Genomic DNA, 22,358 nt, shown 5'->3' on the forward strand with positions numbered 1-22,358 from the left:
TAGGTACCATTTTGCTTAGCTGGACCTAAGCATGCAGGATGGTGTGGATACAACAGGCCCCCTTGAGTGTGATGAGTGCTGCAACTCTAAACTGAGAGATATGTGACACTTGGCACCACAGTTCTAGCTAATGACACAGTGTGACATTCAGGGCCTTATCTTGCACACAGCGTAATTGCCTTTGTACACCGACGCATGTATCATTCCTATTTTGCACCCAACGCACAGCAGACTTTTCCCTCCACAGACTCACGTCGGTAAATTAGGGAATGAACTTGTGCTCCTGGGGGAGGTTCAGCAAAAAGAGCAGGCGTGTTCTGGCGCAAACGTTCCCTAGTGCTATTTTGCAGTTTCAGAAAACAATTCCGCCACAGACCAGGAAAAACCTGGTTTAAAGTCAGTGGCGCATTATTCAGATGCTATTTTAAGGATGCATGCTTGGCTGTAATGTAGAGTGTGCGCACCGCGCATACACTTTGCTTCTCTCATCTCATGGACCCAGCAGTTCCCATTTTTGCAAACCATACATAAATACAAGGACAAATATGACCTTGTTTTACACAACATTTCCATGAATCATGTTCACGTGTTGATGACTTAAATGAGGAAATATTAGAGGACTTAAGGAGATTTGATGTTGAACTGCATGTGCCAATGCAACTTAACCCAAATGCCCCAGCAGCAGCACGGGAGAGGAGAGACAGAAGAGCTGCATCGTCTATAGTGAGGTATGTTAGACTACATTGCAAAAATATGTCCATGCATTCATAACCTCGTGATTCAGTGAGAGTGAGCCCAAAACATCAGAAAGTATGTTTTTGTGACATTTCTTTATTTACATTTTGTCAAAAAGAAAAATCAATAGCAAACGTCGGTCTCCTCGGCTGTGAACCGCTCCTGGCGTGCGCTCATGGATGTATTAATCTGCCATTATAATAGCAATCCGCCATGGGACAAGCGCGCCTGCTTTTAAAGGGAATGTGAGATAACGCTCTGATTGGTTTATTGCACGTTACGCCCAAACCACACCTATGAGTAAGGTAGCTACTTCAGACCAACCCATTTTAGATTTGCGTTGGGCGCAAGAGTCATTTATCCCGCCGGTATAATAGCAACAGCGCCCGAGATCCGCCCACAAAGCTACTTGCGTTTGGCGTTTGATACTTGCGTTTCAGTTTGTTAAAATAGGGCCCTCAGTGTTAGTGGTATTCAGTAAATGAATGCAATGTTTTTTTCAATGTATGCAATAAGTTATTAGTAAAATATTTCTTTTCATTATTGAAAATGTTCTAGATAGAAAACTTCCTAAAGCCCAAGGTAACATCTTTTTTGTCCAACCAACAATCAAAACCCCAAACATATTCGCCTCAGCGTGATATAAAATGTAAAAAAAGTACTAATTTCTAATTAACTCAATGATTGCCACAATTTCTAAAATACATTGTTCTAAAGAAAGAAAGAAAAGAATGAACAGAAATCAGCTTTACTCACGATATTCTATTGACGACCGCATCTTCATCCTCATGGTCATCTATAAAGGAAACCAAAACCACTTCAGTCACAAAGTGTTTAGAGTGTGACATTTTCATACACCACATTGTACTTTAAAAAGTACTTAGAAGACTGCGGCATGGCTATATTTCCTATTTGGGGATTTATTTTACAATTCCTTTGCACTGTAAGTGAAAAGATTAGGCTAACAAAACACCAGGTTTAAGGAGAAGAGCAACCTAGATTGCTCTGTACAAAACTCCAGAAGGGATTTCTGGTGCATTGTGGTCTACTTTCAAAATGAGACAAGGGAAGCCTAGGTGACCTGGACATACTAAATATGTCCTGGGAAAATGGGATATGGGTTTAAATGTCTGCCCGGGCCTTCTTGTTTTCTCCTTCATAACTAGGTCACCTTGTCAGTCTTTTCTGCCTGGTGTAGATAAAATGCTGTGTCAGTCAATACAGAAGAACAAAACATATCCTCCTGTAAAGATCCCTTGAGTCTTCATTGTTTGAATATAATGCAATATTACTGATATAACCTGCCTTGTCACAGTTACAGTAACAAATTGTATTAATTTTTCCACAGCCTTTAAAGCTACTTGGGGTGGATACAGTTCACACTGATACAGAGCGGACTGTAGCAGATTACTCTACAAGCATGGGTGTGGTGTCTCACGCATACACCTAAAGCATTCTTGGCCGTGACTTCCTTTCAGTCAAAACACAATGTAGGGCTCTGTCTGGGAGCAAACACACCATAACCAGACTGACTAACTTCCACAATGATTGCTTTGAAAATAGGTCCACCATGGACGCATTTCTGCCGTCTAAGTGTTACAGATGCTTTAAGACCATGAAATCGTGCTGATTTCTGTTCACACAGAGTGGGAAGATTCACTTACCACTCTTCCTCTTGTATCTGGTTATAATGCAGTAGGACACAATGTAGAGGACTGCAAACAGGAGAAAGCAAATCTGAAACGACAACATAAGAATTTTAGTCAAGGATTTAGCAGGACTGTAGATGGATCAGCACTGACAATCATTAGTAAACAGTTACCTACAGTACACCTAGCAGATTTCAGACTTACCTGCTCCTGTTTCATACTACAAAGAGTATGGCATTGTTATGCTTTACTGAAAAGTTTAGAAACCTGATAGTACGATACTATGTATAAAATGTAGTTTGGTTATATATTAAAGGCTGCAAGATTTCAGTGTAGCCCACACTGAGTTATACAATACTGATCTACAGGGTTACGTACAGACACGGCACGATGTGATGATTTGATGCGATAACCTGATGAGAAATACAGTCGGGGACCTGGATCAAATTCCTCCCGTGTTCTAATAATACTTGATCACTTAGTATTTGTGCAGGATGTAAATGCACATTTCCTGTCTAAAAATAACTGTACATATGCTTAGGCCTGTTAAAGTGTGCTAAATAAGGAAAATAAAACAATGCCTGCCCCATTATTACACAAATAATTCCGTACTAAAAACAGTATAGCTCAACATGACTAATTTATTTGATTAGAAAGAACAACAATGCATCATTGTTTTAGCTGACAATAGTAATTAGGCCACCAATGCTACATGCAAACTGCTCCAGAAATTACCATTGCATGGAATTTATTAAGTAACTGCAGCCTCATAACAAGCTGGATGGTCTTACAGAAGGATCACATTCCACATTCCCCCCTTCTACTATGACAGTGACCAGGACGTAACTAATGTTAGAAGCTCCCACTTCAGCACTTTGCACCCTGTCAACATTACACAACTCATCACAGCCCAGCTGGGATTATGAGATGACTCAGCCAGACACCAGGCAGACCGTGCACCTTTCAGACAGACAAACTGACTATAAAAAGAAATGCCAAACATCCTCAGTCAATCTGGGAGGTATATACTGTTAAATGACAGCTGTAGCAAAAACTGTTTTTCTTACCACCTGTAATCCCCCTTTCAAATGAAAGACAGCTGATATATATATGCAAGCTACAACACTGTGGTGACAGGGGCTCAAGTATAACCATGTCCACGAAAGGGGAAAACCCAGAATAGCACAGAATCAGGTGCACGAAGCTGATAAACTGTCACAGACTCAATACAACAGTTTGGGAAGAGATAACAAAAAGTAATAAGCGGACCAGTCAACACCACTAGCGAAGTTATCACTCTGTTTTCCCCAAACAAATACAGAATGACACTTTAAGCAAGGGAAAAGAAGCAGGTAACAAATCCGCCTTCCTGCAAGCAGTTTGCAAGCGTCCCTGAACAACTTCGGAACAGTATTTCACACCTTTATGATATATGAACTCGAGCTGGAGGTAAGGGACAGTAATTACTTCTTTTCTGAAAGAGGATCCTGCCAGTAGATTAAATGATCAGTATGTTTTCATGCACTGTAGTAATGTTACTAGACCGTAGGTCTGGGTATTGTTCATTGTTCAACAATAAAGAAATTACAACATTACGATGTTGACGTGAAGTTTTTCCTGCGTGTCTCTACGACGTGTAATGTTAGACAGCCAATCACCAGCATTAATAGATCTTGGTAAACATGCTGCATGCTTATTGGCTCACTGTTGCTGATGAGATTTGCTCCTTAGGTATTGAAATTTGAATGATGAGGCATTTTTTCAATACTCGACACTAAGGAGGCAATTTGGTCTGTGCCTAAAAAGTAGGGCTGTCCTCAACTAAAGAAATTCTTAGTCGACTAACACTTATTTGGTTTTGTCGACTAATCGATTAGTTGATATAATCGACAGAGCTGTGCGCTTTGAGAGGTGGTTCAGACTAGAAAAGCACAATATAAATGTAGTTAATTAAATCATCTGTAAAACTGAGTTTCTCCACAATTAATCCTGCAAAAGCACCACTTTAAATCTTGTTTACCATAAATGTGCTCAGAAGTTTCTTGGAAATAAATAATTAAGCATGAATAAGCATAAAAAATGACTAATCGACTAAAGAAATCTTAGTCGACTAAGACCAAAACGTCCGATTAGTCGACTAAGAGGTGGCAGCCCTACTAAAAAGTATTGAATTCGGAACCCAGCCCTACTAGACAGTATGTCATCATGAAACATGGGTTGATGCAGTTTAAGACATTATATGAAACTTGATTACCAGACATAGATTTCTGCTGAAAACCCCCAAATACCAGGCCATGTACGCCACTGGGTTTATACAAAAGGTTTATCAAGTGTTTGCATTAGCATGGACGTGACCGTGGAAAGAAAGAGTCAGTTGGAAGTACACATTATATTGTCTCTTAATGATAATAATACTTTATACCAGAAAAGTGGTTATTTAAGGACAATTAAATATTTACAATTGTGTTCATCTCATTATGCATCTCTGTTTACAAAAGCATGTGAACGCCTGATAATGTTGTTACATCCTTGTTTGGAGGGGGGAATATAAAATTACTGACCAAACCACAAACTAGTCATACATTATCCTGTGTTAATCTGATTTCTCACACTAACATGGTATTCTGTGCATTCTTCAATAATTATTTACAGTAGGACCCCATTACAGAACAAACCGTTTCCTACACTTCAGGTCTAATAAGAGCATACCATCTTGTCACGGAGTCATGTTTCCCAACTTGAAACTTACCCCAGAGTAACCTTGGCTGCAAAAAGAGCATGTGCAGCAATAAATAAAATTTTGCCCCTGCAGAAATCAACCCATAAGCCGACTGACCATAGACATTAAGGTTAAATGATACAGTACCATTAAAGCATCATGCAAAGGCATCTTACTTTAAGAATGTTGATATGGGATACTGAGAGTCAGGTGTAGGGATGCTTAGGACAAAATGTGCAAGCTAAAGCTGAGGTGTTGAACTTGTCTGCTCGTTAGAGACATTTGATATTTTCTATATTCCAAAAGTGTCTGTCAAGAATAATCAAGAAACCTACTCCAGTCAAGTGTCCCCTCTTGAACTTTATTACTTATGTTGTTTTTTATCTATGAAAGTATGGCTAGACATCAAGACACTCTAAAAAACTATGTAGTTCATGGCAAAGGAAGATAAACTATTTTCAAGGCACTGACAATAGTTTATTAGTTATCTACTGTCACATGCAGGTGCAGGGGGCCACCCCACAGGGACTTTAAAGTTGTAGAGGGGAGACATTTGTCAGACAAGAACATAACTATTTACATATAATATTACACTACAAAGAACTCGGTCTCTTGTCCCAAGCTACAAATAAGTACAAATAATATCTACCACTAAAAAGATTCTCTTCCTAAAATACAAATTCAAGTTCAAGGCCAAATTCAAATTAGTTAATTAAGGACATTTTACTAAAAAATGTGTAGACCTTAAATCACCATGGGATTAAAACATGAAAACTTTGTATTCACTAAATCACATTACAAGCAAAGCCTTTTGAATCTACATGTTTCCAATTCTAATGGCATTATACCTGAATATAACGGTTCACAAACAGATCTTTAACTCTTTTTTTTATACAGTTGTTGTTTTTCATAAAACAATAAGATCTTAAATTAAGTCTGCACCATACATCAATCTTTTCTTACACGTATACTGTTTAGGAAACTGGAATATAAATAAGGCATACAAAAATGAAGATTTAATCTCTCTAACGTTAGTTCAGGGACATTGAAGTAACGTTAGTGAGATGTCCCAGTCCTCACTTACTGCATTAGTAAAGACTGGGACTGTGGGACATTTTGTCCATGTCCCACATAAAGATCTTCCTAGTGAACCGTAGGCATATTTATTACAAGTCTGTCCTAATATCATTTTTGGGTGAACCATAACATGAACTGTTGTTATCAAGCTTAATATTCTGCCGTGTCAAAGTGACAGGTGAAGCTAACGTTAGCTACCGTTAACGTCACTGTGCAGTAGAGGACGTTGTTAGCCTGCTAGCCTTGACTAGCCGCTCCGCACGTTAACGTTACTTACGATGTATTCTCGAACTTGGCTGTGGAAATTCTGCTCTCTGATAGTAACATCGTCTTCTTCCATTCTTCATATTGCAAATACTAAAAAAGGCTACAGGTCACTATATGCTAGCTCGTACAACTGGCACCAACAGCAACAACTCCAGCGTCTTCCTCCCTCTGAAATATAACTGCCCTGACTGGTAGTTGAAGAGTGCTGCATTCACGTGCTCTTCGGATGGTCCCATTTCGCATATTGGAAAGTCGTTCTTCCGACTTCGGTGTGTTTTTTTATGTCGTAATGTAGGAGAAAAAAAAACGTGGACGTTACAAAGAATATGTGTTGTATTTAATTGCTAGGATCGTTTAAACAATAGCTGTTTCCAGTGTTTATTTCCAGTTCCAAGCGTTATATTAGTGATGTTAGTGTTTGTCCCAGAATTGTTGGAGCACCATAGTCTACATTCCCTAAAACTGCAAAAATATGCTCTAATTCTTTACCTAACTAATTTAACTCAGAAGGTCTTCTAATTAATTATTCTGAATTTGTGTCTTTTTAAAACATCCCTGTTCTCAAAAAGAGTTTGCTATTGTAGCTAATGAATGCCATTCCTAAAGTTGTGATAATGTTATTTAAGGGTAACACTGGACCACTTGTCCACTTGTCCACTTGTCCTACCTGTCTGTTGTCTTTAAATGCCACCATAATAATAATAATAATAATGTTTTTTTTATTATATATATATATATTTGAGACAAATCTTTCCATATATATAGTACTGTTATGTATATATAGTACTGTTTTTGGAAAGACTTTTCCCAATATATCAGTTGTAACATTTCTGTCCAGTTTTAATTACTGTACAAGGATGTGGTGTTTAGTTTTTATGATGTCTACATTTTAGAACAAAAACAGCATTATATCATTGTTTTTATTATCTTAGCAAAATGTCATATTCACTAAAGTAAATTCTGTAACAGAAAACCTTTACTTAAAGTTTTTTGTGAATGAAATGCATTAATAGCCTACATGAAGACTATTCAGCACTCTACAAACCCCAAAGCCTTGAAGACTTGATAGGCTATGCTATGTACATTTTGAATTGCCTGAACTGCTGAATCTTTTTTTTTTTTTTTTTTTTTAATATAATTTATTTATCATTTAACTCGAGTTGAAGGCCTTGAGAGGGCATTTACTTGAATTTTCCAGAATTTTCCCAGTCTGGAACTAATTTTTCTGAATATTCCGATACGAACTGAATGCAGCACAGTTTCATCAAAGGACAACCGCTCCGTGTTTAAAAACGCCCCAAAATAAAGTACGTCATCTCCAGGCGCAGTTCTTTGCGTGCCCTGGAAGGAAATGGTCACATCGTGGGTCATATAAACAAATTGTCCTCATGGAGTACATGTGCAGTCTAAAATATGGATTTGTTTAAAATAGGCAACGGTTTTCATCCATCCTGTGCTTTTCCGGTACGTCTGTAAGCTGTTTTAAACCCTCTGTAGTTCATAACGTTAGCGTGTTAGCTAACGTTAAACTGAGCGGTTGTAAGTTAGCTAGCTACATTTTGAAAGAAAGGTGACGTTAGCAGGTTAAAGTTAACGTCAATATCTGGAGTTTAATTTGTAGAGATGAAGGGCAAATGGAAGCAGAACAGCAAAAAGAAGAAGGGAAATGTTGTGTTACAGAAGTACATGGTGGCAGTGGATGAGTTTATTAAAAGCAAAAGTGGCCCTGAAGAGGAAAATGACCATGGCTTAAGATTTGTAAAAAAGAAAAGCAGAAAGGAGCTGCGTAAAGAAAAGCGAAAAATGAAAAAAGCCAAAATGAAAAGTTATTATGAGGGTAAGAAGCCCATCAGTTTACCAATGGATGATGGCAAAAACTCCGGAATACCAGCTGATGAACAGCAGCAGCAGCAACAACAGGAGGAGAAGAAAAAGAAGAAAACAAAGAAAGAAGTGTCAAAAGCACAGTCTAGTAGTGCTCCTACAGATAAATCAGACCGCTCTAAAACACCATCTTCCAAGAAAGGCAAGAAGATTAATACGCTTCAAGAATCAAGAAAAAAGGCACTTCTGGAGGCAAATGAAGACGAGGACAGAGAAATAAAGAAATTAGAGCGCTACCTGGGATTAAACAAGAGAAAAAACAAGAAAAGTCTGCCTCAATCCTTTGTGGCTGATGGACTTGATTACATCCTAGGTATGCTTGACTCTGGCTCATCGGCTGTGGGGATGTATGATGATGATGATGACATGGATATGGCTAAGGATAACTTTAAAAAACTTGATGAGAATGACTCTCAGCTGTCAGATGAGGAACCTGGAGATGAGATGGCGAGTGAGGGCAGCGATGAAGATATGGACTCATGTGACGATGAAAATGTAGTGGACGAGGAGGCCAGTGATGATGATGATGATGAAGTGGTTGATGAGGAGAAGGAGGAAATGGAGGCTGAGCTGGATGAGAGTGATGCAGCTGACTCAGACAATGAAAATGAAGAAGAAATGGTGGAAGAAGCAGATACTAAGGCATCAGGCTCAATGTCAGAAACTGTGAGTTTAGAATTTTTTGTTTATTATTGTCATAGCATTGACATATTGTATGCTGCAAAATGGATCTAATAGTAAGATACATCTTCCAATGTCCAGGTCATCTCTGCAGCAGGCAAATATGTCCCGCCTCAATTGCGAGGCGACGGAGATGATAAACGCAAAGCTGAGCTCGAAAAACTGAAGAGGAATGTGAAAGGTCTGGTGAACAGGTAACCGTCTTACCACAGAACAGCAGTAGCACATTCCCCCTCCTACTAATCAAACGTTGTATTCGTACACAATAAAACACACCATTGCTCAATTTAACACACTCAGGGTTTTTTGTTGCTTCACCCTGATGACTCCTGTTCCCTAATATTACCAAACATTAGATAGATATTGCTGTGTAAATTATGTTGCTAAGTCAGTTTGCCAGCTCATACATTTCTCTAATTGTAACACTTTTACACTATGTTTTAGCCTTTACAATTATAGCAATTTTTTTCAGCTGAAGTTACATAGCTTTGCTTTAACAATTCTGTACAATTTTGTTAAAAATATTCACTGTAGTAGATGTACACAATTTTGCATTGTGTACCAAAGAAAATTATTTTTGCCAGATTCAAACTTAAAAAATTCTTCCCCTTTCTTTTCATGAAGTGAAAGACGCTTATGCATCATGCACTTTGGGACATATACTGTATGAACCACTAAGAGTTTTTTTTCTAGGTTTTAGGGTGCCCTGTCAGGTCCTTCTGAAAACCTGATTATTAACCAGAATATTTTCATCATCAAGTTTTTAGTTTGTTTGTTTTTCTATTAACTGTTGGTGACATCTTAAAAATGTGTTTTTTTTGTCTGACGGACAGTCCAAACCACAAAGATATTCATTTTACAATAATATAAGATGGATAATAGAAGCAGGTCCTCAAATTTGAGAAGAGCAGAATTTAGCCTTTAAATATGAATGGATTGTACAAAAGAAAAATATAGGCTGTATGAAATCTTGCTGGCCAATGCTGGAGTCACAATAACGCCCAACTTCTGAGCTGGGTCTTTTGTTTCCTCTGTATACCACTGTAATTCTTTTTAAAAGTGATAATTCATCCATTTTCTAACTTCTTCAGGCTGAGTGAGCCCAACATGGCGTCCATCAGTGGTCAGCTGGAGGAGCTGTACATGAGCTGCAGCAGGAAGGACATGAATGATACCCTAACGGAGGTGCTACTAGCAGCCTGCGTCACCCCGTCCCTGATGCCTGACAGACTACTGATGGAGCACGTCCTGCTTGTCAGCGTCCTCCATTACGCCGTTGGGTTAGAGGTAAACACGGCCCACTTTACTTCTTTCTCGGATAAATCTTAATTAAGGAGGTTTTACTTTCTGGAGGCATTTCCATTTGGAGACCTTCAGTTCACTGTCTCATCCACTGATTGGAGTGACAGCAGGAGTCGGGTAGCTTTTGGTTATACTAGCCTGTGTGGGAGAAATGGTAACCACTGACCTGAGAACTGACATGAACTCTTAGATTATTCATTAGCGGCTTTTTTTTGCTGCTCCACTGTCAGCTAATGTGTTTTTAATGAATTGGAAAGTGATATGTAACACCTTGGTTTCCTTTGCTTAAAGGAACACGCTGACTTATTGGGAATTTAGCTTATTCACCGTAATCCCCAGAGTAAGACTAGTCCATACATACCCTTCTCATCTCCGTGCGTGCTGTAACGCTGTCTGACGGTTCCAGCATTAGCTTAGCCTAGCATAGATCCTGTAGGTAACTGGATCCAACTAGCCTACCGCTCCGAATTGTGACAAAAGTGACAAAATAACGCCAACATGTTCCTATTTACATGTTGTGATTTGTGTAGTCACAGCGTGTACAAAAAACAACGTAACATGAGACACAGCCATCTTCTAACCGTAAACAAACTGGGAACTATATTCTCAGACAGGCTTGCTGCGAGCATATCACTCCGCCCAAGTACTATATTCTTCCGCCTGAGAATATAGTTCCCGGTTTGTTTAGAGTTAGAAGATGGCTGTGTCTCATGTTACATTGTTTTTTTGTACACGCTGTGACTCTATAAATCACAACATGTAAATAGGAACATGTTGGCGTTATTTTGTCACTTATTCGGAGCAGTAGGATTACTGGAACCATTCACCTGCATGTTCTGTGCTGGCCTGATGCCGCTGGAGCCGTCAGACAGCCTTACAGCACACACTGAGATGAGAAGGGTATGTATCGACTTGTCTCAGTCTGGGGGTTACGGTGAATAAGCTAAATTCCCAATAAGTCGGCGTGTTCCTTTAAAGTGTAATAGGATTATCTCTCAGTTATATTAACTCTCCATCCTGTAAATGACCTTAAACCGGATCATCAGTAAAATTAGCCGCAGTCAACAGTTGGCTTTCAACACAGTTTGAGGGATCTTTAAGATTATTTAAGAAACATTTTGCACCATTGAATAATTTTGACTTATTATGGTAGTTTTCTATCACCCACCATTTCTATCACTTATGATTTATGTTTTATATTTTATTGCTGAACTGTGCGGATACAGCAACAGTCCTAGAACATAGATTCAACATTGACTTTTGAAGTCCTGTGTGTTATGAAGTTTTACAATGCAATCATTATTTATATTTTAAGGTGTTTTGACTTGAAACCGTGGGGCTTGTCTACTTGAAATCGTGGGGCTTGTCTACTTGTGTGATGCTGTTCTATTGAGCCATTATTTATCATATGTCATCGTCCACAGATATTAACATACATAATCCAGTTATAACATGAATGAAGTTTTGAATATTCCCATTTCAAAATTTTCCAGGTGGGAGCCAATTTTCTGGAGACAGTTGTGCGAAGGTTTGACGAGGTGTACCACAACTCGTCTGAAAGCAAGGAATGCGACAACTTGGTCGCCATTGTCAGTCACCTCTATAACTTCCAGGTGGTGCATTCTGTTCTCATCTTCGACATCCTAAAACTTTTGGTCGGAGCTTTTACAGAGAAGGACATTGAACTAGTTTTGTTAGTGCTGAGGAATGTCGGTTTCGCCCTGAGGAAGGACGACGCTCTTGCTCTCAAGGAGCTTATCTCTGAAGGCCAACGTAAGGCCAGTCTCATGGGCTCAAAGCTTCAGGATCAGACAAGGGTAGGGTAAACAGAATTACTCATTTACTAGGCATTCTTAATAACATATGTCTAGCTACAGCATTGCATAATTGATTTTCCAATTAGGTATCAATTTTGGAAGCTTATCTAACATTACTTTATATGCACACGTGTTCTCAGGTGCGTTTCATGCTGGAAACCATGCTGGCTTTGAAGAACAATGATATGAGGAAGATCCCAGGCTACGATCCTGAGCCTATGGAGAAACTGAGGAAGTTGCAGAGGACTCTGGTGGGTGACTTTTACAGCATGACCATATTTCATTTGAAATATCCCCATTTTCCTACATTTGTGAAAATAAATATAGATTTTTAATGTGTAGCTTATAGGCACTGGTATTATTCATTACTGAACATGATAATTGTATTCTTTCAACGTTATTTTCATAGAAGCTTCCACTTGTACCACCAGGTGGCCCCAGAGTTTCACCTTTACAGACCCAAATTCCATAGTGCAGCTGATGCTTTCAGCATGACCATCAGTATAGCTGTTTTAACAGTTGTCTACTTCAGGATTGCTAATTTGGTGTCCTTTAATATTTTGCAAATAGTGTTTGCCTCCTAAGTGCAGTTATGGCTAATTCTGTGTAAATGTGGTACTCAGATCCAGCGGCGTGCAGGAGGCAGTGACATGAAACTGAGGGTCTCTCTGAACAATCTCCTGGCAGCAGAGCAAGTGGGCCGCTGGTGGATCGTCGGCTCCTCGTGGAGCGGAGCACCCATGATCGGCGAACAAGGAAACACAACCTCAAAACAGAGCACTGCTGAAGGACAGGTAGAGTACTGGAACCACAGACGATACATGTGTACAGTAGGCATCCCAGTACAGATCTGCATGGGAGCTAGGCATCTTTTAATATAAATGGGTTTAGCATTCCCCTGGTAGGGAAAGCAGATATTGAACTGATCATGTACCATTTTGTCTGTGTTGCAGTATTGTATTCAGTGAATTCAATTTGTGTAACTAATTTATAATCTTCACAAAAAAAATTCCACATTTATTTTTATTATTTGACTTAAAAGTCATTATTTTTGGCACTTAACATCAGTTATCCATCATAACCACCACTTGCATCAAAATGTTGCCAAATTTCATTTCTTGTAATTAAAGTTCTGTACTGTAGGTTGTGTTTAGACATTTAACATTTGAAAAGCTTGTCCTGTCTTTTGTTTATAGAAAACCCCTTTTGTATTTATTAGTATTAAATATTAAATCTCTTAAATCTTGTCAGTATTATTCAGTGATGTCAGCACTTTGATGAGTGCATTTGGCCTTAGCAGCCTTTCTCACTTAACTGTTTTTTTTTCTTTCTTTTTTCAGTTTAGTGCCAAAGTCTTAGAGCTGGCTAGGAAACAGAGGATGAACACTGAGGTCAGAAGAAACATCTTCTGTGTGATAATGACCAGTGAAGATTACCTGGATGCCTTTGAGAAACTGCTCAGGTCTGTTATCACTCACCTCTACAGTGCGTCTCTATGTTAAGTAGGTTGACCACAGATAAAAAGAAAGAAATATGACTTGCTTATTTAAGCCTGGTTTCATTTCAAAGTAGCCCAGCTGTAAGGTATTTTAAAGCCTTTTGTTTGCTCTGTGTGAAGGATGGGCCTAAAGGACAAGCAGGAGAGAGAGATTGTTCATGTTCTGATGGACTGCTGTCTGCAGGAGAAAACCTTCAATGCCTATTACGCTGTACTGGGAGAAAAATTCTGCTCCCAGGATCGCCGCTTCCAGGTACTCTAGCTGGTAAAACCCACACCTTGACAACTGAGAACAGAAAATAAAACTACTCTCACTTACACAAAACCTTACAGACAAACGGACCCTATTTTAGATCTCCAAGACCACATCAAACCACAACATCCTCAAATAAACTACCACCACAACTACAATCAGATTAGTACATGCCATTAACAGGCTTTCTCCTAGAGAATTATTTGATATGTAAACGCATGAAATTGTTGGCAATAAACGGTAAAAAAAAAAAAAGTGAATAGCAAATGTAACCCTGCTGTCATAACAAATCTGATTTGAACAGACTGTATGAAATAGCTGTTGCCATATTGGCAATGTCTGACGCCTAAATGTCGCCTAAACTCCCTACTAATCCAAAAATGGGCAAAGAGGTGGAGCGTGCATGGAGCTGAGGCAGGCCAAATAAAGCCTACAGTCTATGCTCACCTCCTGTGATGGCAGCCCACCTGTCTTTTAAATCGGAACGCCCTTAAGCATAACTTTAAGCCTTAATATAATTTAAATGGGTGAGTAATAAAAAGCTTAGTCTATACAGAAGACGTTTCATTTAAGGGATTGTGCTGGTGCCGTCGGAGGTTCTGCTGGATGTCCGTCACCATTATAAGCAGATATAAAGAGTTGCATTGATAATTGAATTACCTGCTGGATGTGTGTGACCACCCAGTCTCTAAACTGTATGTGACCCATGTGTGGCCTGCACTTCACCTCTGCAGTGTGGGAGCCTCTCACACCTCTCACCTCTGATATTATTTGACTCAAACTGTGACTACAAACAATGGGGGTGCTACCACACTTCCTACTTTGCAGCCATGTAGGCCGCAGGTCCATATCAGAGACTGATGACCATTGTCTTCATCAAAGAGCTCAAACCAGAGCTGGTGGGAATGTTTGCTTTTCACATGTAAACTGGAGCTGGATTCTAGGGCTGCCACCTCTTAGTCGACTAATCGGTCGTTTTGGTCTTAGTCGACTAAGATTTCTTTAGTCGATTAGTCATTTTTTTATGCTTATTCATGCTTAATTACTTATTTTCAAGAAACGTCTGAGCACATTTATGGTAAACACAAGATTTAAAGTGGTGCTTTTGCAGGATTAATTGTGGAGAAACTCAGTTTTACAGATGGTTAATTAACTACATTTATATTGTGCCTTTCTAGTCTTAACCACCTCTCAAAGCGCACAGCTCTGTCAGTTAAATCAACTAATCGATTAGTCGACAAAATTGTATAAGTGTTAGTCGACTAAGAATTTCTTTATTCGAGGACAGCCGTACCGGATTCGATGATTACCTCTGTAGAGAAGCCAGTGTCTGTTGTTTATTGTTTCCACCCCTATTTTTCGGAATCACCTGTGTATCTTTCAGTTCAGTTATACAATCTTTGAATTTGATGTCCTGTATTCTCCAAGATGACTTTCCAGTTCAGCCTATGGGACAAGTTCAGGGAGCTGTCCAACCTTCCCAGCAGCACTTTTAACAACCTGGTTCAGCTGGTTACCCACTTCCTTCAGAAGAAGTGCCTCTCACTCTCCATACTCAAAGTGAGTGACGTGCCCTGTGCAGGTTGAAGCTTTTACTATATTACATTTATATATTTGATGTTAATTTGTTTTAATCTTAAAACACGTCCATGACAGTCTCCTCTGTGTTTTTCTGTGTAGGTAATAGAGTTCGGGGAGCTTGATAAGTCCACCGTGCGATTCTTGCGTCAGGTGCTCACCAAACTGCTAAAAGACATTGAGCCTGAGGACCTAGCCAGCATATTTGGAAGGTGAGCTTCATTTTGCATACACTTAGTTCTTAGAGGTTTGGAGATTCAAACATGTAAATTAATGCAAAACAAGACACACTGAAAAACAAAACTTTTAAGTCTAAGTCGAATAAGTCAGCCATGCTAGCAACTCTGCAAGGCTACACAGCAGTAATTTGAGATTAATGCTAACATCAGCATGACGATGCTTACATAATGATGTTTCGCAAGAATGAGTTCATCATATTAGTTTAGCGTGTTAGCATGCTAATATTTGGTAATTAGTACTCAACACTGCTAAAAGTACAGCTGAGACTGATTACAATTTCATTAGTTTTGCAGGTATTTGGTTATAAACTGACAGTGTTTGACCTCATGGTGCCCCTTGATGAAAGCAGATTAATAGTCACTAGGTTTCATCCTCTGGGGACCATGAATGTCCAAAACTTCATGGCAATCCATCCAATAGTTGTGGAGATATTTCAGTCTGGATCAAAATGGTGGAGAGACCACAATTGCCATCTATGGATACAAGCTGCTTGCATGGCTAAAAAATCTATTTTACCTGTTCTGCAATGTTGACCTCCATTAGCCCGCATCTTGTAAAACCACTCCTCTCTACTGCTTCGCACCATGTGAACATCTAACATCAATGTCCCTCATTGTTTCCCATCCACCAGGATTTCAGGAATTCCCAAGCTAGGAATGCTGCGGGAGGGCTTGAAGCTTTTCATCAGCCACTTCCTGCTGAAGAATGCCCAGTCACAGGGACCAGCTGAGCAAGCAGTAATGCTGTCAGAACGCGCCCAGGTCGCCACCAAAGCCATGGAGGCCAAAGAGGCCAAGCTCAAACTGTAAAACACATACACACACAACCACACACACCAGAAACTCAACAAACGTACATAACACAACTATGGAACAGTAAAAGGCTTGTTAGTAGAAATTGTCTCCTTACACAAATAACTCAAACCTAGTTTTCTTTAAAGAAGAATAAATATGTTTTTGATATTAAATGAATGTTTTTGCTTTGGGGAGTCGTTTACATAATTGTTACCATGAAGATTTTTAAATCTGGAAGATACTGATGCCTTAGAGACACACCAGTATTATTTATTGGTTTTATTTATTCTACTATTAATAACTAGATTTTCTTCATGACAATTTGACTAGCAATACATTGGATATTTTATATATTTCAATTCCTAAATACATTGTCCATAACGGTGCTTGTACAGTATATTTGGAGTGTAACAATTTGTTCAACATCCGTCATAAAAGCCTCAATAAATCACAGACGTTTTGCCAAAATCTTTGACTCCTTTTGTGGAGAGAAAGAAACAATTTTCTCTTACAACCACTCTCATTTCTTCTTCTTCTTCTATGCCATACTTTTTTTTTTTTTTTTTTCTGAGGCCGCCCTCATGGAGGCAGTGTATAGCAAGAGTGAATATTGTTGGGTTCATACACCTGTAACCATTCTTCTGGGATTTACTGAGTCTATTTACACTTGCACAAAATAAAGCACATTATAATAAAGTCTTTCTCAGCCTTAAACGCAACTGATTAGTGAATATTTGTATGTTGTTATCCTTTTCTGTTGATATTTCCACTTGGCTTGCTGTGAGTGTCACATTAACAAGAGCAGTGAGAGTAGAGAGCGACGGTGGTGTCGTCCATTCTGTTTACACACCCTGATGAAATGACCCAGGGGCTTCGAGTCTAGCCTATTCTGTTTGCTCGCTGACATCAGTTACTGCCCGCGTGGTTAGCATAGCAGAGTCATTCTGTTACATTTGATACTTGCTTCTATTAATTAGCTCCATTGGTGTGGCCCGAATCAATCTAAGGCTGGAGCGTGGCCTGAGGTCAGGAATGGGCCACCCAGGTCAACGAGAGGAAATGTCCTTCACTAGTCCACAAAGCGCACTGTAACCTCATGTTGATGGGAGAGTTGTTTTAATTACATTTAAGATGCAATGTTTGTTTTTGAAGACAAAAAATGACCCATAAGGTGGCCGGTTAGCACAGTTGGTAGAGCAGGCGCACATATGCAGAGGTTTAATCCTTGACGCAGAAGGTCCAGAGTTCGAGTCTGACCTGTGATGGTCATATCTCAGCTTTCCTATCCGATAAAGGCAGAAATGCCCAAAAAATAAAAACGGACACATGAGGACAAATACACTTTGGGCTTGAGTAGCAGTGGTTTTCTGTTTTTTTGTTGAGAAATGATGGAGACTACTGGGAGAGAAACTTGAGAATGTGACAGTTAAAAGGTGGAGATAGTGGATCAATAGGCTCACTGTGCAGTCCATACACTGGCCATTGTCTGCAGCCGTGAGCCAGTAAGGTTTCCATCCTCTTTACCTGGTGTACACTGTTTGGGTTTGACCCTCAGCTGAACTTTGATTTAGTCTGCTAAAGCTAAAGCAAACAGCTGAAGATAACCAACAGATCACTCAGTAATCCTGTTACAAATGGCACATAATCAGTCAACCCCTGCTATAGTTTAATGCTGACCGCGGGAACAATGTTGACAAGTATTGGACCATATTGTGGACTATTTTCTGTAAAGTAACTGATGCATCATGTAAACCCATGGTGTACAGATGAGTTATTAAACTGACCCTATAGCCCATTGGTAGTCAACAGATATTAAATATAAGGCTGAAAGATCATATTGGATATGAGCATATTGGTTAATAATACACCCTAAATAAATAAATGTTTTGTGTAGATAGGGAAATTAGGCTTATTGATTTTTTTTGTTTGCATTTGAGGAAGTCAACTCTTATTTTTCCTGAGCCCATAACACAATTTACATACAGTATGTGTAATGTTTTTAATTTATGATTGTTAAATTATTTTTGGTTTAAAATCAAGAAGAATGTCTTCTGCAAAAACATGCATTGTCTTAATTTAAGAATAAAAACATAATGAGACATTCTTCTTGATTTTAAACCAAAAATAATGTAATGATGATAAATTAAAAACATTACACATACACATACATACATTGTGTTATGGGCTCAGAGAAAATAAGAGTTGACAGACTATGCCTATATTTGGACACTCAACATGTAGGTTATTGGAGCTAGTAACATAGTTATAGATTATTATTTAAAAACGGTTTTATCAATTTAAAAACCCAACACTTGATAGGGTTTTATGTGTGCTCTATGCTAAATAAGTTTCAAATGTTTTCAGCCCTGAAAATAGTGCCTGAGCAGCCAAGTTGTCGCTCAACAAGCCGTTTAAACGGTTTATTAATGCGAGCCCATTGCTAGTGTGGTGTGAAATGTTTCCTCCGTCTGACTGCCTACTCGCTGTTTGCTCTCACTGCACGTTTGCACAGATCCGACAGCGCTATTAACAGTAATTCCCATGACCCGACCTGTCTGAGCAAGGAGAAAAACACGAGCCTGTGTTCGCATCCGCGCTGAAACGCTGCTCGTAAATCAATTGACTATATTTAAAAAAAACAAAAAAAAAACAAGCACAAGTCTTGCGCCAAAATGCCAAATGGGTTTTATATAAAAACATTTTATTTCACATTGTTTGCACCAAGAGAGACGCCAAACAATAATTTAGCATGCACTGGTATGACATTTTTATAAATACAGTATAGAAAAATAAACATAACATGTTTTTTCAGCGTGATATGACACACTATACTATACGGAACACCACAGAGAACAAAATAAGGTCAGAATAAGACATATGAAAGCGGACTATTTGTGTGGGCTATAGGATATTTTTGAAAGGTTATTGCTGACAAACTAACCATCACAGCAGGGAAAGATTGCCAAGTCCTGAGCCAGTTTACAGCGTTTGCATATAAACCATGCAACATGTCACAGTTTACATATAGAGTGCTGAATGACGCTCCTATTATAAAACTTAAATCTCCTGCTTTATTGCTTGTTTATGACACAAAGATCGTCTATTCTTGACCTAAATTTAATTCTTTTCATGACAAAAAAACTGCTTATTAATTATTAGAGGTTGGATTACATGCCCCCCCACAGTCATTATAAATGGAGATCGCCACCTTCGCCCTTGTTCAGCTTCAAGGCTGCGGACTTATGTCACTGGTGTGATTCCTCTCGTCGTCTGAGGAGCAGTCTGACGAGTTGTACAGGAAAGTATCGCCTTCGTCGTCATCACTGTCTCGAAAGTCTCTTATTCTGCCATTTTTTGAGTCTGTCTTGCTCTTATAGTCCGACTGTTCGAGTCCGTCAGATTTCTCCTGGCCGCCCTTGTTGCCTTTCTGCTTCTCGGCCTCCTGGGCGGCCTGCTCTTTGGCCTTCTTACTTCTCTTCCACTTCATGCGTCTGTTCTGGAACCAGATTTTAACCTGAGGAAAGGAAAATAATTTAGTTCAAGTTTTTTTTAGACATATAAAGAAGAAGGCTACCTGTGCGTAACTTTGCGTAAAGGTCACCAGACCACCTGACATTGACCTCTGCGGTGTTACAACTATCCTACAATGAAAACATGTTTGAAGTTAGTTAATCTAGTAGCCTATTGTTTTTGTTTTTTTAAATCCCTTCAATCAAATAATAAAATAGCAATAAGATGACCTAATTGCCATTTGCCTATGCAATTTTGTTATACAGTTGAAACATTGGAAAGATATGAGATAAGATTATGTTTAAAACATTAAGGATGCATCTGGATCAAAAGAAATTAGATTTAATCATAATTTCTCCCTTATTTTCAGAAAAATAAATAAAGCCAAGATTTAGAATAGAAACCTAGCTAAATGCATTAAAAAAACATTTCTAAATTCTGGGTGAACTGAAATGGTATAACTACTCATCGCTAAGAAATATCACCTGAGTTTCTGTCAGCATGAGGGACGTAGCCACTTCAAAGCGCTTCGGTCGTGACAGGTACTTATTCAGTTTGAATTGATGCTCCAGCTCCAGCAGCTGCTGACTTGTGAATGCAGTTCTTGGTCTTCTGCACTTGCCAAGCAAGTTGGACTGAGCTTGAGCTGCAAGAAAAAAAAAAAAAAACATCAATACCATACACCTTTACAATAGACTTTATTTTTATTTTTTATGAATTGGCATAAAATATATGTAAGTTCATGTGCAAAACAAACAGCCTGCTTATAGCTGTAAATAAAATAAACAAAGACGTCAAGGCAATCGTCAAAATCAGTACAATTGGCAGCCCTATGTTGTTATGGTGTAATAAAACGTTTTGTTTTTGTTTTGTTTTTTACATATATGTGCTCCCTGAGCAACAAGGTCGTCCACTTATGAATATCCCCATAGATGAGCTATTTGCCACTTCATTTTGAACAAATCTGTTAAAACCTGCAGAAACAAAAAGGCAGTATCTGGTGAGCAAATAGCATGTCGACTGTGGGTTTCACACTCCTCTGCTACTTTCCCACTGTCCATTATCTGTCCATTTTAGTTCCTCTTAGAAAAACCATCACTCTCTGACAGCCTCTTCATTCAGACGATCTTAGTATGTGAGGGAAATAGTGCGCCATCAAGAACCGACTTTCTTTTTAAGAAAAATAAGAAAGGCATGCGAGTCTTTAGCACTGTAACGGATTCTGTCAATGAGCAACATCATGTAGGCCTACAATATTTATTAATAATATTTATTAGAAAATGTATAACCCATAAAGAAGACCGTTTGGGTACTATCAAACGTGTTTAGATCTGCCTTGTATAATCGCTTTACACAACCAAAAGGCTATGTAATATTTGTACGTATTTATTTGGAGTAAAAAGGGCAAACAATGACTGAACCTTCTGTAATGAAACAGCTACTTACAATTAAAGTCAGACATTTTGGGCAGCATCATCCCGGCTGTGGAGACCCGGAGCCAGTGGTCCAGCTGGAAGGTGCTGGCTGTCAGTTTGATGGGATCACTGTGGTGATGATGGGAGCCGTGTGGATAGGAGTAGGACAGGGCAGGGTGTTGGCCTGCGAGGGCAGCTGCGGAGTAGGTGTACATAGGATGGCCGTAGAGAGCCTGTGCGGGGATCCCTGCGGTACTCTGCGGATGTAATCCAACCATGCTGTGCGGACTGTTCAGGAAACCCGGTTTAGGAATCAACCCGCAGTTGGAGATCCTCGGCGGAGACGGCGTCTCAGTGCGTAAAGACTCGGCGCTCAGTTCCGGGGCTGCCACACTTCCAGACGACGGGATGGAGGAGGAGGACAGGGAAGTGACAAGCGCAAGCGGAGAGGTCTGCACCTTGGGTGTATCTACTGCTAAAAGAGCGTCAATGCGAAAGTTTTTAGATTTCTCCATTGGGCCCCCGGTGCGCGTCCTTCTCGCTTCTGCTACCGTAAACGAAGGAGAAGTCAGTGCCGTTTCCCCACCTCCTAAAAGTTATGATGTGGTGCGGAGTGTGAGAGAGGAGCTCCGTGTGACACTTAATCCCTCTCAGATGGAAGTGATTGGTGCAGCTGTCTGCAGGGGGCTGTCCCAAGCGTCACAACGGACCCAACAACGCCTCTGTGCTCTAATCATTGTAAAGCACGGTGTTGGTTGCGTTAGTGCTTTTATATGATATTGCTATTACAGGAAAATGACGCAAACGTTTGAAATAAAACTCAATAAAACTTTTTTTGTAACTGGATGTTGTTTTTGCCTAGCGTATTGCCTAAATAATTCACTAACAGTGGGTTATGGAGTAAAAGTTTCCACGGGTGACTTAATAAGGACTTCATTC

The 22,358-nt window shown here is 39.4% G+C and overlaps 3 protein-coding genes across 3 annotated transcripts in view; 1 reads left to right on the forward strand and 2 right to left on the reverse strand.

Moving 5' to 3' along the window:
- Positions 1–6,676, reverse strand: part of lmbr1 (limb development membrane protein 1) — a 37,334-nt gene extending 30,658 nt beyond the window's left edge. The window contains 3 exon segments of the mRNA XM_028569819.1: positions 1,492–1,531; positions 2,400–2,472; positions 6,458–6,676. Of these exon segments, the coding sequence (XP_028425620.1) occupies positions 1,492–1,531; positions 2,400–2,472; positions 6,458–6,520 (176 nt within the window). The 5' untranslated portion in view covers positions 6,521–6,676.
- A 1,084-nt stretch (positions 6,677–7,760) lies between these two features.
- nom1 (nucleolar protein with MIF4G domain 1) lies at positions 7,761–16,962 on the forward strand. The gene is made up of 11 exons (XM_028569893.1): positions 7,761–8,997; positions 9,094–9,206; positions 10,104–10,299; positions 11,808–12,131; positions 12,272–12,382; positions 12,755–12,925; positions 13,472–13,593; positions 13,750–13,882; positions 15,311–15,442; positions 15,563–15,672; positions 16,332–16,962. The coding sequence occupies exons 1-11, from the start codon at positions 8,071–8,073 to the stop codon at positions 16,507–16,509; spliced, it is 2,517 nt and encodes an 838-aa protein (XP_028425694.1). The 5' UTR covers positions 7,761–8,070; the 3' UTR covers positions 16,510–16,962.
- A 2,758-nt stretch (positions 16,963–19,720) lies between these two features.
- On the reverse strand, positions 19,721–21,955 carry mnx1 (motor neuron and pancreas homeobox 1). The gene is made up of 3 exons (XM_028569922.1): positions 21,451–21,955; positions 20,490–20,650; positions 19,721–20,008 (listed from the first exon to the last, which is right to left on the reverse strand). The coding sequence occupies exons 1-3, from the start codon at positions 21,932–21,934 to the stop codon at positions 19,721–19,723; spliced, it is 933 nt and encodes a 310-aa protein (XP_028425723.1). The 5' UTR covers positions 21,935–21,955.
- Positions 21,956–22,358: the final 403 nt, after the last annotated feature.

Source organism: Perca flavescens, chromosome 22 (assembly GCF_004354835.1).
Source record: "Perca flavescens isolate YP-PL-M2 chromosome 22, PFLA_1.0, whole genome shotgun sequence".
Classification (NCBI taxonomy): domain Eukaryota; kingdom Metazoa; phylum Chordata; class Actinopteri; order Perciformes; family Percidae; genus Perca; species Perca flavescens.

What these genes read in the sequence shown, in the direction of transcription:
- mnx1 (XM_028569922.1), bottom strand. Translation starts at nt 21,934, where the DNA reads ATGGAGAAATCTAAAAACTTTCGCATTGACGCTCTTTTAGCAGTAGAT. An exon ending in CAAAATGTCTGACTTTAATT is followed by an intron (nt 20,651 to 21,450) that starts GTAAGTAGCTGT and finishes TTTTTCTTGCAG; the next exon opens with CTCAAGCTCAGTCCAACTTG. An exon ending in TCATGCTGACAGAAACTCAG is followed by an intron (nt 20,009 to 20,489) that starts GTGATATTTCTT and finishes TCCTTTCCTCAG; the next exon opens with GTTAAAATCTGGTTCCAGAA.
- nom1 (XM_028569893.1), top strand. Translation starts at nt 8,071, where the DNA reads ATGAAGGGCAAATGGAAGCAGAACAGCAAAAAGAAGAAGGGAAATGTT. An exon ending in GTGAAAGGTCTGGTGAACAG is followed by an intron (nt 9,207 to 10,103) that starts GTAACCGTCTTA and finishes TAACTTCTTCAG; the next exon opens with GCTGAGTGAGCCCAACATGG. An exon ending in GGAAGTTGCAGAGGACTCTG is followed by an intron (nt 12,383 to 12,754) that starts GTGGGTGACTTT and finishes TGTGGTACTCAG; the next exon opens with ATCCAGCGGCGTGCAGGAGG.